Source organism: Schistocerca cancellata, chromosome 2 (genome assembly GCF_023864275.1).
Source record: "Schistocerca cancellata isolate TAMUIC-IGC-003103 chromosome 2, iqSchCanc2.1, whole genome shotgun sequence".
Lineage (NCBI taxonomy): Eukaryota > Metazoa > Arthropoda > Insecta > Orthoptera > Acrididae > Schistocerca > Schistocerca cancellata.
The window spans coordinates 563,449,197-563,465,755 of NC_064627.1; the positions used below are offsets into that span (position 1 = coordinate 563,449,197).

The 16,559-nt window shown below is 40.8% G+C and overlaps 1 protein-coding gene across 1 annotated transcript in view; it reads right to left on the minus strand.

Moving 5' to 3' along the window:
• The window catches only part of LOC126162154 (pancreatic triacylglycerol lipase-like), a 173,737-nt gene that overhangs the window by 42,624 nt on the left and 114,554 nt on the right, over positions 1-16,559 (minus strand). Inside the window, exon 8 of the mRNA XM_049918457.1 lies at positions 1,682-1,825. Coding sequence (XP_049774414.1) covers positions 1,682-1,825 — 144 coding nt within the window. The remainder of the gene's footprint in view (positions 1-1,681; positions 1,826-16,559) is intronic.

A 16,559-nucleotide genomic window follows, 5' to 3' on the forward strand; every position in this document is an offset into this window, starting at 1 on the left:
ATAAAGAAATAAATTGATTTATTATTAATTTCTAAAACCACACCATTCATTTTTAAACACTCTGTTCTTTATCAGCTTTCTTCGTGTGGTTCAAGCTTTTGTTTGGTTTCTCTTTTCAGTATTATCCCAAGCTTTACTAACTTTTATTGAAATTCAGAAACACCTTATTTGCAGTGACACAATAGGTTTTGTGGACAGTAGCTTCATGAACAAATCCACCTAAGCCTGATAGGAGAGCACTGCCCAACCTACTTTGACACTTTCTCTATAATACTTTCAGCAGCTATTTAGGTATCACAGGTGGTTTACAAGGTTGAAATTCGTCAATAGTGGTAACTTGTTTCAATGTTTTAATGCATATCAATTGATTAAAAAGAAAAACAGTACCAATGCATTCTCTGGCTGTTGATGCCACACTACGAGTAGCTGGACATAATGAGAAATGCAGCTGGGTGGTCGGGTTAAGGAGGAGACAAGTACAGAGAGGGGCAAGTAAACTGCTGCTTGTGGGACCTCTTGTCGTGCCCCGGAATGAGGAATGTCGAATCCATTATCCTTCGCAACACTCCCACAGGGGTATTCTGCTATCCACCAAACCTACACAATACCGTCATCCATCCCTACACAATTCCTGCTCCTAACCCTTTGCCTCATGGCTCATATCCCTGTAGTAGACCTACATACAAGACCTGTCCCATACATCTCCCTACCACCAGCTACTCCAGCCTGGTCACAAGCATTACCCATCTCATCAAAGGCAGGGCTCCCTGTGAAACAAGTCGTGTAATTTACAACCTGAACTGAATTCTATGTGGGCATGACAACTAACAAACTGTCTGTCCACATAAATGGCCACTGACAAACTGTGGCCAAGAAACTGTTGGACCTTCCAGCTGCTGAGCACACTCCCCAATATGATGTTCTTCATTTCAATGACTGCTTCATAGCCTTTGCCATCTGGATCCTTCCTACCAACACCAGCTTTTCTGAATTGCAAAGGGAGGAACTCTCCCTGCAATGTATCCCACTTTCCTAGCCTACTTTCCTGGCCTCAGCCTATGTTAGTCTCAGCCCTTCACCCACCTATCCCATTCCTGGCTCCCAATCCAGTTCTACACAGCCTTCTCTTCCACCAACAAACCCACAGTCTTTTTCTCCTCTTCTATTTCTCTACTTTTCCACTCCCCTATATCCTGCTACAAGCAACTGTTTACCATCCCCCACTCCTACCCTGCTAGCCCTCCCTCTCCCCACCCAAGCTGCCTCCTCACCCCCACCACACAGATTGCTCCTGGCATCATGTGCAGTTGCTCACAGTTCAGCATCGATAGCCAGAGACAGTGGTCATGTGTGTGTGGATTGGGTTTGTATGAATGTGCATGTGTTGTCTCCTCTTGAAGAAGGCCTTTAGTCAAAAGCTCACATTTTTACCCGTCTTTTTGCTGTGCCTCTATGCAACTCAACATCCCCACTATACAGTGAGTAACAGTCTATCCTTTCATAACGCTGTCATTACTTCATACTGGATTTTCTATTGGTTAATATCCTAAATAAATATTTTTAATTAAATAATAATGAATTAAATACATGTGCTGATTTGTAATTAATATGCTATACATTGTCCAATTGGTGAAGCCAACAGTATATCAAATTTATTAAATGCTGACATGGTTATGCTTACCAACTGGCTCTGGTATCCCAAGACCTAACAGAGAGTATAGTTTTCCATTAGTATGTATCACATCAACTATATTGGCATCACTAGGATCAAGACGCATATCATTATCCCTCATGGAAGCATAGCATGGCTGAGCAGGATCAAGACCTGTAAGGAGAACAAAATTAACCAAGCAATTACTTGAATCAGCTGTTTGATACACAACCATTTTTTTCATACAGCAATGCAGTGTTTGAACTAGCTATTAGATGCAGTCTTTGGAGAAACCAAAGAAAATACTGGTACTTTAGGTTACGTTCCCAAGAGTTTATTATATAGCTGACACTGATAAAAAAAAAAAAGACAGTAATGATTCCCCGTAAGATGTGAAGTTAACCCATGCTATTCTAGAAAAGGACGTATAGGTAATTAGTGGATGATAATTGTAGATTTCTCACAGCTAGGCTGCCATTACTGTTTAAGTACAGGCAGCTGTTCTACAGATAAGGGGGGATTTTTCCAGATGGGTCAGAAAAAACTGAATAATTATCTCTGTTGAAACTGGATTTATTTTTTCCATGATTTTCAGAGCATTGAGGATTTTTCTTCCATAAATGTTACACTCTCCAGCTAACACTTGTGTCCTGGAAATTTATGCTTTCAATTAGTCTTCTTTTTGCAGTCTTTTAAGCAGTTGTTCAATTCACAATGTTTTCAGTTCCTTCTCATCTAAGTACACTTTTCTGCAACCAAATTTCATCTCAATATCTCTAGAAATATGAAGTCAAAAGTGGGGCCAGAGTAGATCAAAATAAGTCTTATTTTGTGTAGACTGAAAAATGTACCTTTCAGTCTATTTCTCCAAAGAATGTTTCCTATCTGGCCTGTTACTACGCTGAAATAAAATAACCTTATTGAGTGGAATGTGGAAACCACATCTTAAATGTTAGTACCAAGACTCTGTGTTTCAAGTACCTAGCTACTGATTTGCCTTCATATCCATTGTCCACTAGTGTTTTTCTTAAGTTTTCTACAGTTCTCATTTCATACTTCTATTATCACTGTTTCTGATCACTAGTCTGTGTGTCCCAGAGTATTGTTTTAATGACAATATTATGAAAAGTTTAGGTTGCTACTCACCATATAATGGAGATGACGAGTCACAGACAGGCACACCACAGAGACTGCTAAACAAGGAAGCATACAGCCAAACGGCTTTCTTATGAAGTAGACAGTATTCACAAATATTCATGCAAACACAACTCTCACACAAATGATCATTGTCTCTGGCCTCAGCGGCCACACACAATGGCCGTGTGTGTGCAAGCTGTGTATGTGTGCATTATCAACTTTCTAAGCTGAAAGCTTCTTTGTTTAGCGGTCTGTGTTGTGCCTGTCTACAGCTCAACACATCCCTTATATGGTGCACAGCAATCTATCCTTTTCATAATACTGTCATTAATCCCTCCTGTATTTTCCATTGTTAGAGTATTGTTTTAGTAGTTTATAAATCAGACTGTAAGAATGAGAGATGTTTCTATTCTCTTATTCCAAACTTAAAGCATCATAATCATCACTCAGTAAATCATCTTTATTGGAAAACTGCACAGGGAACTCCTTATGTATTTATGCAGCACCATCTTTTTCGACAGTTTTCAACCATCTGCAGAACTCCCAATGAAAACCCTAATAATGGGTTAAAATGACAAGGTGATGGAGAAGGAGTGGAAAAATTTTGTTATATAACAGCCTAGAAGATTTAAAATGGTTAGCCAACACACAAAAGCTTGAATGTAGACATTAAAGGTTTGTTCAAGCAGCAATTCAAAAGCCATGCACATTCAGCATTCAGCAGTGGCACTGACTACTCTGGACTGTTCCTGAGTACGGTAACAATCAGCTTTTCAAGCACAGCCTCTTAAACACTCATGAATGGTTGGCAACCATCAGAAATAGTTGCAGGATTTTCTTTAAACTGCTCCTCAGTCCCAGTCTTGCACATGCACTTAGATACCCATTTGTCTCTTTCTGATGCCTGCTTTCAGTTTGTATGTTTGGTTACGTCATTCTATGAAAGTAACTTGTTTCTTCATCTCTTTCCCTTGTGACCAACATAAATAATTACATAAAACTTTTTTTGCAAAATAAAAAAAGAACCTCAATATGTTTGGTATTAAGAAACTTAAGTTTTTCCACCATCTTTATACGATCTAGCAGTTCCTGCTGACTATACTGAAGGAAGACAGAAGAAGAAGAAGAAGAAGAAGAAGAAGAAGAAGAAAATGTTAATAATACATTTGAAAGAAGTGGAATTCAACAGAGGAATCATGGAACAGTTATATTACACTTGTAAATTTGCAGGAGGCATAATGTATGTAAGAGGACCTTGTGTTCTCTATTCAGAAACAAACAACTGTGGTAGCATACTTTGAAGCACATTATGTAATGTATACCTAATTACAATTAGTAATTTGTACTAATTGCATGTGACCCTATTTGGTAGGACAACATTACAATAAATATTCAAAGTAAAAATAAATAGAATAGTAAAATAAAATCACTTTTGGTACTGCTTCTGGAATGTTTTTCCTTGCATATAGGTATGTAATATCTTGGTAAAATTGACAATAGCTACACTGTGACAGTGGTGAATAGGTTACACCTGTCTTATTATTGCATTCTAATATGTGAGAAGTTTCTGGATTTCAGTCCCAAAGATAAGAAGTTTTGGTACTTAAGACTGTCACTTTTAGAAGATTCTGGTAGTTTTTCTTGGTGTGGTTGGACACATAAGTGAGATATGAGGAATTAATGTACATTAATTCTGCTTCCTCACACTCTCCTTACATGTAAGCACTCTTGCTACAAAACAAGCTTAACAATGGCAGGATTTGACAACTGCACTTCAAGAAGTTTGAAAACTATTGTAATCAGTTTTCCCCGGTGGGCACAACCTCTGGAGTTGATAGTGAAATTTTGTTCTTGTGATAATTACCAGGTGTTGGAATCCAGTCTGAAGAGCACAGACAATCTGATAATGTTCCACAGTAAGAACAGAACATTAGAAATTCTTTATTTCATTTTTGTGTATAACTTAATATTGCTGAAATCTAGTAAAGCATTCTAGAATTAAATCTATAACAGAATGCCTCTTCTCCTTCGTTGACCTGATCAATTTCACCTATTCCAGTATCTTTATATCTTTGCCTCATCTTCTTATTAATCCTAATTAAAAACTGCTTGAAACACTAAAATATAGATATGGAAATTGCACTGGCTAAATGTTATTGCTTAAAAAGGAGTTAATAGTTGCATAACACTTATAAGCACAAACAAGTAATTTCAACAACTGCCACTGGCAACTACTTGCCTGTTATATAATTTTCTTACCAACTGATTCCAAGGTGACTGCACTGAGTGAAAACAAGGACAATCAAATTCATTTCATGAATTTTGTGAAATATCTGTTACTGCATGGTCACAAATGATCAGAATAGTCAAATAAATTGAATTGTGGATGGCACACTACATGCACTTTATGTTCAGTCTGAGCTGGGTAACAGAAGTGTAGTCCTAACTGGTCAAATAGTAGGCACACTTTCTGTAATTAAAATGTTTTGTTTCCATGTCAATATTTTTCAGGTGTTTGTACTGATAAGAACCTGAATTGGAAGGCAAATGTTACAGGTGCTGTGAAATGTGTAAGCTCTGCAATATATGCTTTGCAGATAATGTCAGAGTTTGAAGATGAAAATGTAAAAAAGCTAGATAACTTTTTCTATTTTCATTCACTGATGTCTTATGGCATCATCATATGTCTGGGGTAACTTGCCATGGAGGAAGAAAGTATTTTTTGTACAAAAATGAGTAATAAGGATAATATGTGGTTTCACATTTAGAACATTTTGTATACAACTTTTTAAACAGTTGCAGATACTGATAACAGCTTTACAGTACATTTGCTTCCTTGAGAAGTATGTTGTCAACAGTTTGAGACATAGCAGTTGGAAACTTCTCCATCTGTTACGTTTTCTACACCCAGGAATAACTAAATTATTTTCACTTTTTCATTCCGTATCTACTCCAGCTGCACAAGTAATATGTAAAAATGTACTAAATGAATACATAAAATTGTAATTTATGCAAAATTCCATTTAAATTTGTAGTCCATTTGGTTACATTTCCCTTCCTGATTCCAATGATACAATTAGTTCCACTACAAACTCAGATAATTAAGAGTTATAGCTAATTGAAATTTTGACTATAGTAAGTAATGGGGAAACACTGAGCTAATAGACAAAATATGAAGGGGTTAGCTTTAATGCTTTCAAGATTCTGAACTCTTGACACTATTTTTGTTTCACTAATTAACTGAGACATTAATATTTTGAATAATTTAGAATTATAAAAGACAAACTAAATTAAACATTTTTAGCCTTGTTTCACAAACCTTATTATTACTGTATGATTGGTTTCAGATTATGAGCTCTTTTTCTAGTACATAACTGGTCCCCAAGTTCAGAACCAAGCGAAGATAAACTGTCAAATTCTTAAGCTATTGATTCTCGAGTTCAACTGTGAAAGTCTCTCTTGTCGACAATTCTGACAAAATTACATGTGGCTTTACAAAATTCATTAGGACAGCATTCACAGCAACTATGACCAAAAATACCTTGGAGTAAACCTATGAACAGTAATGGAATTTTTTGTTATGTTAAGAAGGCACCAAAGTGATGGTTCCATGTAGAGGTTGCAGTGTTGTCTAAAAGAGGTGAATAATTTGAGTCTAGTTTGTTCCTTTAATAATAAATGTGGGGACTCACGCATGCCCTGTTTTTTTAAAATCTAACATATCTAACTGAGTGTGCTTTGTGATCTTTCCCTCTATGTATAGGACTTCCACATCCAATATGTATTCATGGTTTTCGATTACAGAATGTTCAGCAAAGGATGAACCTGGCTTATTCAATCTGCAATGTCTATGATGTTCCCTGAGCCTAGTGCAGATTGACCTCCCAAACTGTCCAATATAGCAACAGCCTGTCCAATATAACACAACTGACACTCTCAGCGGACGCTCTTATAACACCACTTTTCATAAGGGCCGACTGTTTATCTTCTTAATTGAAGACACATCTACACACATACATGAAAAATGTTGCACATTTGTTTGAAGTCTTACATATAAAAAATAAATTGCTCAATTTCCTGGAATGCTGGATGTCTGTACGCTGGCGAGAAGACTTTTGGATGACTGTGCAGTACAGGAGTATTTTTGGTAAATTTTAAACTTATGTTTGCTGTTTTCTATCTGTAAGCTGAGGTCTAGGAAATTATTACTGGAACCCTGGATCATGTTTTCCATGAACTTGTGGTGTTGTCAAATGAAACATTTCTACATACAGAAAAATCAACAGCTTATTAAGCAGGCACAGCAAAGACGATGACAGCTTCTACTACTACTAGTAGTAGTACTACTACTACACAGACAATATAGAAGAATGAGTTCATAGACATGAATGAACTTAAAACAAGGATTCAAAGCAGTAAAGTGATTGCAACTAGAGGAGATAAGGAAGGGATTCTAGTGTTATTAAATAAAACAGATCATACAAGCTATGTGGAAGAATTTTTTCAGTGAGTGCAGCTACAAAAACTATGGAAAGGTCCAACAGGTAAATGCAATTATCTGACTAATCAAGTAGTAAACAAGTGCTCCAACATTTTTTCTGAATGTATTTGTAAGAGTATTCTTCAAATGAATCCTAGAGCTCCACAGATGTATGGCTTACCCATACTCCACAAACCAGCAGTGCCAATCTGACCACCACTACCAGCACCAGTGCACAATATCGCCAGGAAGATCATCTTCATCTTGAGGAAGAAACTGAAGGGAAATACAGCATGTGGAACAGGTTAGATTTAGTAAACAAGTTAAAAGATCTTAACATTACAACAAATGCAAAAGGAGTCTCTCTTGAGGTACATAGCTTGTTCTCAAGCATTGCCATAAAAGATTGTATAGATATTGTGTCACAATCATTGTATTCCCCCCAACACTAATCCACAAGAACAGATGACAAGGGAACCACATGGCAGTCGGATTTTTGTATTTTTTTATCTTTCATGGTACAAGAAGTTCAGAACTCTCTAATAACAGTCTCATAAAATAGTCTGATGTAGCCCTAAAAAATTCTTGAGGAAATAACTTTGAAGTTTTCTGACCATCTTTAATTTGCTAAAGCAAGATCTGTTTTTCTTGCCAGGCCATGTGGATGTGCAGTAGAATGCTGATTGCATTTAGCTGTCCGACCTTTCTGTAGTTTCTGTAGCTGCACTGACTGGAAAAGTTCTTCTATGTACACTACTGGCCATTAAAATTGCTACACCAAGAAGAAATGCAGATGATAAACGGGTATTCATTGAACAAATATATTATACTAGAACTGACATGTGATTACATTTTCACGCAGTTTGGGTGCATAGATCCTGAGAAATCAGTACCCAGAACAACCACTTCTGGCCGTAATAATGGCCTTGATACGGCTGGGCATTGAATCAAACAGAGCTTCGATGGCATGTACAAGTACAGCTGCCCATGCAGCCTCAACATGATACCACAGTTCATCAAGAGTAGTGACTGGCGTATTGTGACGAGCCAGTTGCTCGGCCACCATTGACCAGACATTTTCAATTGGTGAGAGATCTGAAGAATGTGCTGGCCAGGCCAGCAGTCAAACATTTTCTGTATCCAGAAAGGCCCATATAGGACCTGCAACATGTGGTCATGCATTATCCTGCTGAAATGTAGGATGTAGGGTTTCACAGGGACTGAATGAAGAGTAGAGCCACGGGTCGTGACACATTTGAAATGTAACGTCCACTGTTCAAAGTGCCGTCAATGCGAACAAGAGGTGACCGAGGTGTGTAACCAATGGCACCCCATACCATCACGCCGAGTGATACACCAGTATGGTGGTGACGAGTACACGCTTCCAATGTGTGTTCACCGCGATGTCACCAAACATGTATGTCACCATCATGATGCTGTAAACAGAAACTGGATTCATCTGAAAAAATGACGTTTTGCCATTTGTGATCCCAGGTTCGTTGCTGAGTACACCATCGCAGGTGCTCCTGTCTGTGATGCAGCGTCAAGGGTAACCGCAACCATGGTCTCTGAGCTGATAGTCCATGCTGCTGCAAACGTCATCAAACTGTTCGTGCAGATGGTTGTTGTTCTCGCAAACGTCCCCATCTGTTGACTACGGGATCGAGGCATGGCTGCACAATCTGTTACAGCCATGCCGATAAGATGCCTGTCATCTCTACTTCTAGTGATACGAGGCCATTGGGATCAAGCACGGCGTTCCATATTACCCTCCTGAACCCACCGATTACATATTCTACTAACAGTTATTGGATCTCGACCAACGCGAGCAGCAATGTCGCAATACGATAAACTGAAATCGTGATGGGCTACAATCCGACCTTTATCAAAGTCGGAAACGTGATGGTAAGCATTTATCCTCCTTACACGAAGCACCACAACAACATTTCACCAGGCAATGCCTGTCAACTGCTGTTTGTGTATGAGAAATCGGTTGGAAACTTTCCTCATGTCAGCACGTTGTAGGTGTCACCTCTGGTGCCAACCTTGTATGAATGCTCTGAAAAGCTAATCATTTGCATATCACAGCAGCTTCTTCCTGTCGGTTAAATTTTGCATCTGTAGCACATCATCTTCATGGCATAGCAGTTTTAATGGCCAGTAGTGTAGCTTGTATAATCTGTTTTATTTAACTCCACTAGAGTCTCTCCTTTATCTGCTGTAGTCACAATCACATAACTGCTTCCAATCCTTGTTTTAAGTTCCATGACTATGAACTCATTATTCTAAGCTTAATATGTTGTTTATATTCTCTGGAAAATATGGACCCAGCATTAATTTCCCAGACATCAGCTTACAGATGGAGAACAGTAACCATAAATTTAAAATTTATGGAACATACTCGTTCACTAACACATTCATCCCAGCTTCCTCCCAACGTACTACAGCCTTTAAAGATGCAGCAGTCCACCATATGAGCCATTGTCTCATTTCTATCCCTATCTCCCAAGAAAACTATGATCTGGAAATCAATACAACAGGAACATTAGGCACAAGTAACAAATTTGATTCCAAAAATTCCCAATAAAAACTGAAGAAGTAGGCCCAGTCCCTACTGTACTCCGTTAACAACAAGGCTAGAATGAAAAGAAAATGGTGCAATTTACCTTTTATAGCTAATACTTCAAACAGAATATGCAACATTTTAAAAGCAAATGTTTTCTCTGTGCTGTTCATGTCCCATAGTCAGTAGGTAGATGTCTTTTCAGTTCAAAAGATTAACATCCAGCCGTAATGAAGAAAGTGTTTTATAAGGTTATCTGTTGAGTGTCAGTCATGTTATATTGAACAGACTGGGGGATCAATCTGCACTCTGCTCAGAACACCACAGAAGATGGAGATTAAAGAAGCCACATTCATCCTTTGCTGAACATGGCATAAAGTACATTATGTTTTGAATAGGAGCCCAAGTCTGGAAATGTACTGTTTCTGTTCTATGACAGTTTCAATCCAGATGTGTAACATGTCAATGACTGCTTAGGAATAGGAAAAAAGTCTCAGATTTGCTTTTCCTGGTAGGATTGCTGGATTTAACTCATATGGACTACTACTTGTGAGATTCGTATGAAAGTTTAATTTACGAGATGTTGTAGTGTCAGAAGAAGAGCTGCTGGCACGAGTTGTGGCAGCTGCACTAGAAACTGAAGAGACACCAGGTGGAATGGAGAAAGTATCACAAAATGCTTCATAGGTACAATGTCTGTGACAATGTTGATGATTACCACATCAAGCCACTGCTGTAATGCACCATTACTGTTCTGTACATAAAGTATGCTGGGATCTTTTTTGGTTTAGAATAATTTAAACACAATGTTTAAATGTTAACACAAATGTGCTTAACTGATAAATGGATGTTTCATTATGATTCCTTTTGAATTGTTACCTAATAATTGTACTGTGTCGCATCTAATTCAATTTCTCAAGCATAAGTGGATGAGAAACATCTGAATTGAAACCGTCATAGAACAGAAATGGTATGTTTCCGGACATGTGTTCCTGTTCAAAATATTATGTAGTGACTCCCCTCTACAAGTCACAAAAATTTGTAACAGGAATTTGCAAATACCCTGTAGAGGGGAATGATGCAAAACACACTCAGTTAAAAATTTTAGAAATTAAGGAACATTATATAGTTTCAGAAATCACATCATATTCTTATGCCTATCTTTAAATACATCTATATTTAAATAATCTGTAAAGTATGCCATCAGAATTAACTCTAGCAACATCAGTATATCTAAAAGTCTGTGGGCAAGCAAGCAATTGTGTAATACCACTGTGGGGATTCATGTTAGAATCTAGCTTCAGATATCAAATGTATAAAGCCTATGTTGAAAGAGACTGACCAGAAATTATAGATTTATTAACAATATCAAACTGTACGGAAAGGTTTCCTGTAGTTATTCTGGATAACAATCTTAATTGTGATGTTTTTTGTCCAACCTCAAATCTGTGTTATTCTGGTGAAATGATTGTGTCACATAACACTGTGACTGTGGATGTGATATTTAAGTTGAGTGTGTTTTGCCACACTGAACTATTGTTAATTCATCAAGGATGTGATTACTGCACAAAAACTTGACAGCAAGAACTGTAACACAAAGTGCACAGCACACGGTTTTCCCTTACATCTTACAACAGATCTATTAAACTTAAACTGCCTACTGTTCATGAGTATGTCACAATTGGAAGTAAAGTGATTGGTTTCCAACATTAAACATGGTATGGTGGGCTGTATCAGTGGAATCATCGTTTTTATCATTGACAGTTTTGAGCCTGTTACAAAGATCGAGAGGAGAAATGTCAGCTGCCAAAAATACAAAAGCAAGTAAAGTGGATTAGCTAGAAAGTATGTGATTTATTGACAATGGCCTTTATTCCCTTATGAAATAGGTTAACAATCAATCACAGTTTGTTAACAACAGTAATGTTCATAAATTTAATACCATTATTTGCAGTCAGCCTTAGTGTAACACAGAAAGGACTGACAACAGTATTATGAAAAGGATAGATTGTTGTTCATCACATAGAGCAGTTGCTGAGTTGCACACTCTCACAATGGGAGGACTGCTAGACACACAAGCTTTCAGCCAATGGGCCTCCTTTGAAAACAGAAAACACAATCAGGGGCACAACTCAAATACAGATAGCTATGGTCTCAGATGGCTGCAGCCCGTGTGCATCTGACATGAGCAGCAGTCTGGGGAGGGTGGTGGGGTAAAGGACACAGTCTGGGGCACAGAGATGGAGGGATAGCCAGTCAGTGATGGGAAAGGGTGTTTTACTGCTGGTGACAGCATGCAGGGAAAAGGAGGAAGAGAAGAACAGGAGGAGGAGGAGGAGGAGGAGGAGGAGGAGGAAGAGAGGCGGCGGTGGATGAGGAGCAGGAGGAGGAGAAGGAGGAGAGGCGGCGGAAGATGATGAGGAGGAGGAGGAGGAGGAGGAAGAGGAGCAGGAGGAGGAGAGGAGGAGCAGGAGGAGGAGAGGAGGAGCAGGAGGAGGAGGAAGAGGAGCAGGAGGAGGAGGAAGAGGAGCAGGAGGAGGAGGAAGAGGAGCAGGAGGAGGAGGAAGAGGAGCAGGAGGAGGAGGAAGAGGAGCAGGAGGAGGAGGAAGAGGAGCAGGAGGAGGAGGAAGAGGAGCAGGAGGAGGAGGAAGAGGAGCAGGAGGAGGAGCAGGAGGAGGAGAAGAGGAGCAGGAGGAGGAGAAGAGGAGCAGGAGGAGGAGAAGAGGAGCAGGAGGAGGAGGAGAAGAGGAGCAGGAGGAGGAGAAGAGGAGCAGGAGGAGGAGGAGAAGAGGAGCAGGAGGAGGAGAAGAGGAGCAGGAGGAGGAGGAGCAGGAGGAGGGGAGACGAGGAGCAGGAGGAGGGGAGACGAGGAGCAGGAGGAGGGGAGAAGAGGAGCAGGAGGAGGGGAGAAGAGGAGCAGGAGGAGGGGAGAAGAGGAGCAGGAGGAGGGGAGAAGAGGAGCAGGAGGAGGGGAGAAGAGGAGCAGGAGGAGGGGAGAAGAGGAGCAGGAGGAGGGGAGAAGAGGAGCAGGAGGAGGGGAGAAGAGGAGCAGGAGGAGGGGAGAAGAGGAGCAGGAGGAGGAGAAGAGGAGCAGGAGGAGGAGAAGAGGAGCAGGAGGAGGAGAAGAGGAGCAGGAGGAGGAGAAGAGGAGCAGGAGGAGGAGAAGAGGAGCAGGAGGAGGAGAAGAGGAGCAGGAGGAGGAGAAGAGGAGCAGGAGGAGGAGAAGAGGAGCAGGAGGAGGAGAAGAGGAGCAGGAGGAGGAGACGAGGAGCAGGAGGAGGAGAAGAGGAGCAGGAGGAGGAGAAGAGGAGCAGGAGGAGGAGAAGAGGAGCAGGAGGAGGAGAAGAGGAGCAGGAGGAGGAGAAGAGGAACAGGAGGAGGAGAAGAGGAACAGGAGGAGGAGAAGAGGAGCAGGAGGAGGAGAAGAGGAGCAGGAGGAGGAGAGGAGGAGGAGGAGAAGAGGAGGAGGAGGAGGAGGAGAAGAGGAGGAGGAGGAGGAGGAGGAGAAGAGGAAAGACTTGTGGGTGCATTGGCAGAGTAGAAGGCATGTGTAGTGCTGGAATGAGAGCAGGGACAGGGACAGGTAGGTGAAGGACAGGGACTAGGGAAGGTTGAGGCCAGGGGGGGGTAGGGGAATGAAGTATATGTTGTAGGGAGGGTTCCCATCTGTACAATTCACAAAAGCTTGTGTTAGGAATGATCTAGATGCACTGGGTGTGAAGAAATCACTGAAGTGAAGCACAGAAAGTTGGGCAGCATGTTCAGCAACTAGCTGATGCAGCTGTCTGTTGGCCAGTTTCACAGTGGCCATTCATGTGGAGAGAAAATGTTAGTTGTTATGCCCAGATTGAAAGCAGCACAGTCACTGCAGTTGAGTTTGTAGATCACATGGCTGCTTTCAGAGGTAACCCTGCCTTTGACACCATAGGTGATGTTTGTGACCAGACTGGAGCAGGTTGAGGTGGTGGAAGGATGTATGGAACAGGTCTTGCATCTAGGTGTATTTCAGGGTTATGAGCCATGAGCCAAGGTGTTGGGAGCAGAGGTGGGGTAATGATGCACAAGGATATTTTGTAGGTTCAGTGGGTAGTGGAATGCCACTGTGAGAGGGGTAGGGAAGATTGTGTGTAGGATATTCAGTTCCGACCATGAAAAGAAAATGTGATAAGTAGCTTCAGTCCTGGGTCATACTGAGTCACAAGAGGACTACTACTCTGTGGCTGGATGATGGATATATTGGAGGTAGTAGGTGACTGGAGAGACAAATCATAGGAGATCTGTTTCTGTAGAAGGTTGGAAGGGTAATTTTGGTCTGTGGCTGCCTCAGTGAGACCACTGGTATATTTGGAGAGGCACTGCTCATCACTACACTTGTGACATCCATGAGTGGTTAGGCTGTATGGAAAAGACTGCTGTTTAAGTGGAGGCAATGTTGGTGGTTGGTAGGTTTGATGTGAATGGAAATACTGATGTAGCCATCTGTGAAGTGGAGGCCAACATCAAGGAAGGTGGCTTTCTGGGTTGAGGAGGACCAGGTGAAGCACATCAGGGACAAGGTATAGGTTCTGGAGGAATGTGGATAGCATGTCCTAACCCTTGGTCCAGATCACAAATATTCAATCAATGAATCTTAACTAGGTGAGGGATTCAGGATTCTGAGTGGCTAGGAAGAAATGCTCTGCATGATTAAGCTGGCATAACATGGTGTCATGTGAGTGCCCATTGATGTACCATGGATTTGTTTTAAGGTGGTACCTTCAAAGGAAAACTAATTTGGGTGAGAAAATAATTGCCCATTGTGATCCAGGAGAAGGTTGTAGGTTTGAAATTAGCTAGGCAATGGCAAATGTAGTGTTCAATAGCAGCAAGGCCATGCACACTGGGGATGTTAGTGGAGAGGAAGGTGGCATCGACTGTGATGAGCAGGGTGCCAGTTGGAAGGGAACAGTTACTGGAGAGTCAGTGAATGGGGTCTCATATAGGAATGTAGGTTACTGATAATAGGCTGAAGGTGTCTGTCTACAAGAGCAGACACATACTCAGTGGAAACACAGTAACTGGCCAGAATGCGGTGTCCTGGATGGTTGATTTGTGGACTCCAGGAAGCATGTAGAAGGTAGGACTGCAGGAGTGGTAAGAGTGAGAACAGAGTCTCGAGGCAGAGGTTATTGAATGGCCTCAAGGATTTGAGGAGGACTGGACATCCTGTATTTTTAGAATTGGCTCACTGCAGCAGGGTTTGTAGGTGAATGAATCTGACAGCTGTTGGAGTCCCTTCACCAGGTAATCCCTGCAGTTCATAACCACAGAGGTGGAGCCTTAGTGAGTAGATAATGTTATAATGTTTGAATCAGTATTAACATGATGGATTGTGGTTCTTTCTAAAAATAAAGGTTAGTTTTTATGTTAAGGGATTTGGGGAATGATAGTGAAGTAAAGTTCAAAGTAGGGAAATTCTGTAAAGTTAGCAAGGGGTTATTTGGTCAGCAAAGTGTCTGCACCACAGATGGATGGAGTAGTGAAATGAGTCAGGCAGTGTTCAATATTCGTTCTAGATTGAGTCTCGTTCTTAGGGTTAGTGGTGAAATATTGTTTGTACTGTAGGAAGGAGAGAAGTTCTTTAACAAGTCCAAAATGACATGAATATTCCAGCAACAAAGGAGCTCTCCTCTTCTGACTCACTACCACCAAGAACTGGAGCAATTTAATCACATTCTCTGCCAGGGTTTTGATTACATATAATCATGCGATGTACTTGAGGACAATATTATGGAAATGGGAGAGGATGTAGATGAAGGTGAAATGGGAGATATGATACTGCGTGAAGAGTTTGACAGAGCACTGAAAGATCTAAGTCGGAACAAGGCCCCCGGAATAGACAACATTCCATTGAAACTACTGACAGCCTTGGGAGAGCCAGTCCTGTCAAAACTCTACCATCTGGTGAGCAAGATGTATGAAACAGGCGAAATACCACCAGACTTCAAGAAGAATATAGTAATTCCAATCCCAAAGAAAGCAGGTGTTGACAGTTGTGAAAATTACCGAACAATCAGTTTAATAAGCCACAGCTGCAAAATACTAACACGAATTCTTTACAGACGAATGGAAAAACTAGTAGAAGCCGACCTCGGGGAAGATCAGTTTGGATTCCGTAGAAACACTGGAACACGTGAGGCAATACTGACCTTACGACTTATCTTAGAAGAAGGATTAAGGAAAGGCAAACCTACGTTTCTAGCATTTGTAGACTTAGAGAAAGCTTTTGACAATGTTGACTGGAATACTCCCTTTCAAATTCTAAAGGTGGCAGGGGTAAAATACAGAGAGCGAAAGGCTATTTACAATTTGTACAGAAACCAGATGACAGTTATAAGAGTCGAGGGACACGAAAGGGAAGCAGTGGTTGGGAAGGGAGTGAGACAGGGTTGTAGCCTCTCCCCGATGTTATTCAATCTGTATATTGAGCAAGCAGTAAAGTAAACAAAAGAAAAATTTGGAGTAGGTATTAAAATCCATGGGGAAGAAATAAAAACTTTGAGGTTCGCCGATGACATTGTAATTCTGTCAGAGACAGCAAAGGACTTGGAAGAGCAGTTGAATGGAATGGACAGTGTCTTGAAAGGAGGATATAAGATGAACATCAACAAAAGCAAAATGAGGATAATGGAATGTAGTCAAATTAAGTCGGGTGATGCTGAGGGAATTAGGTTAGAAAATGAGACACT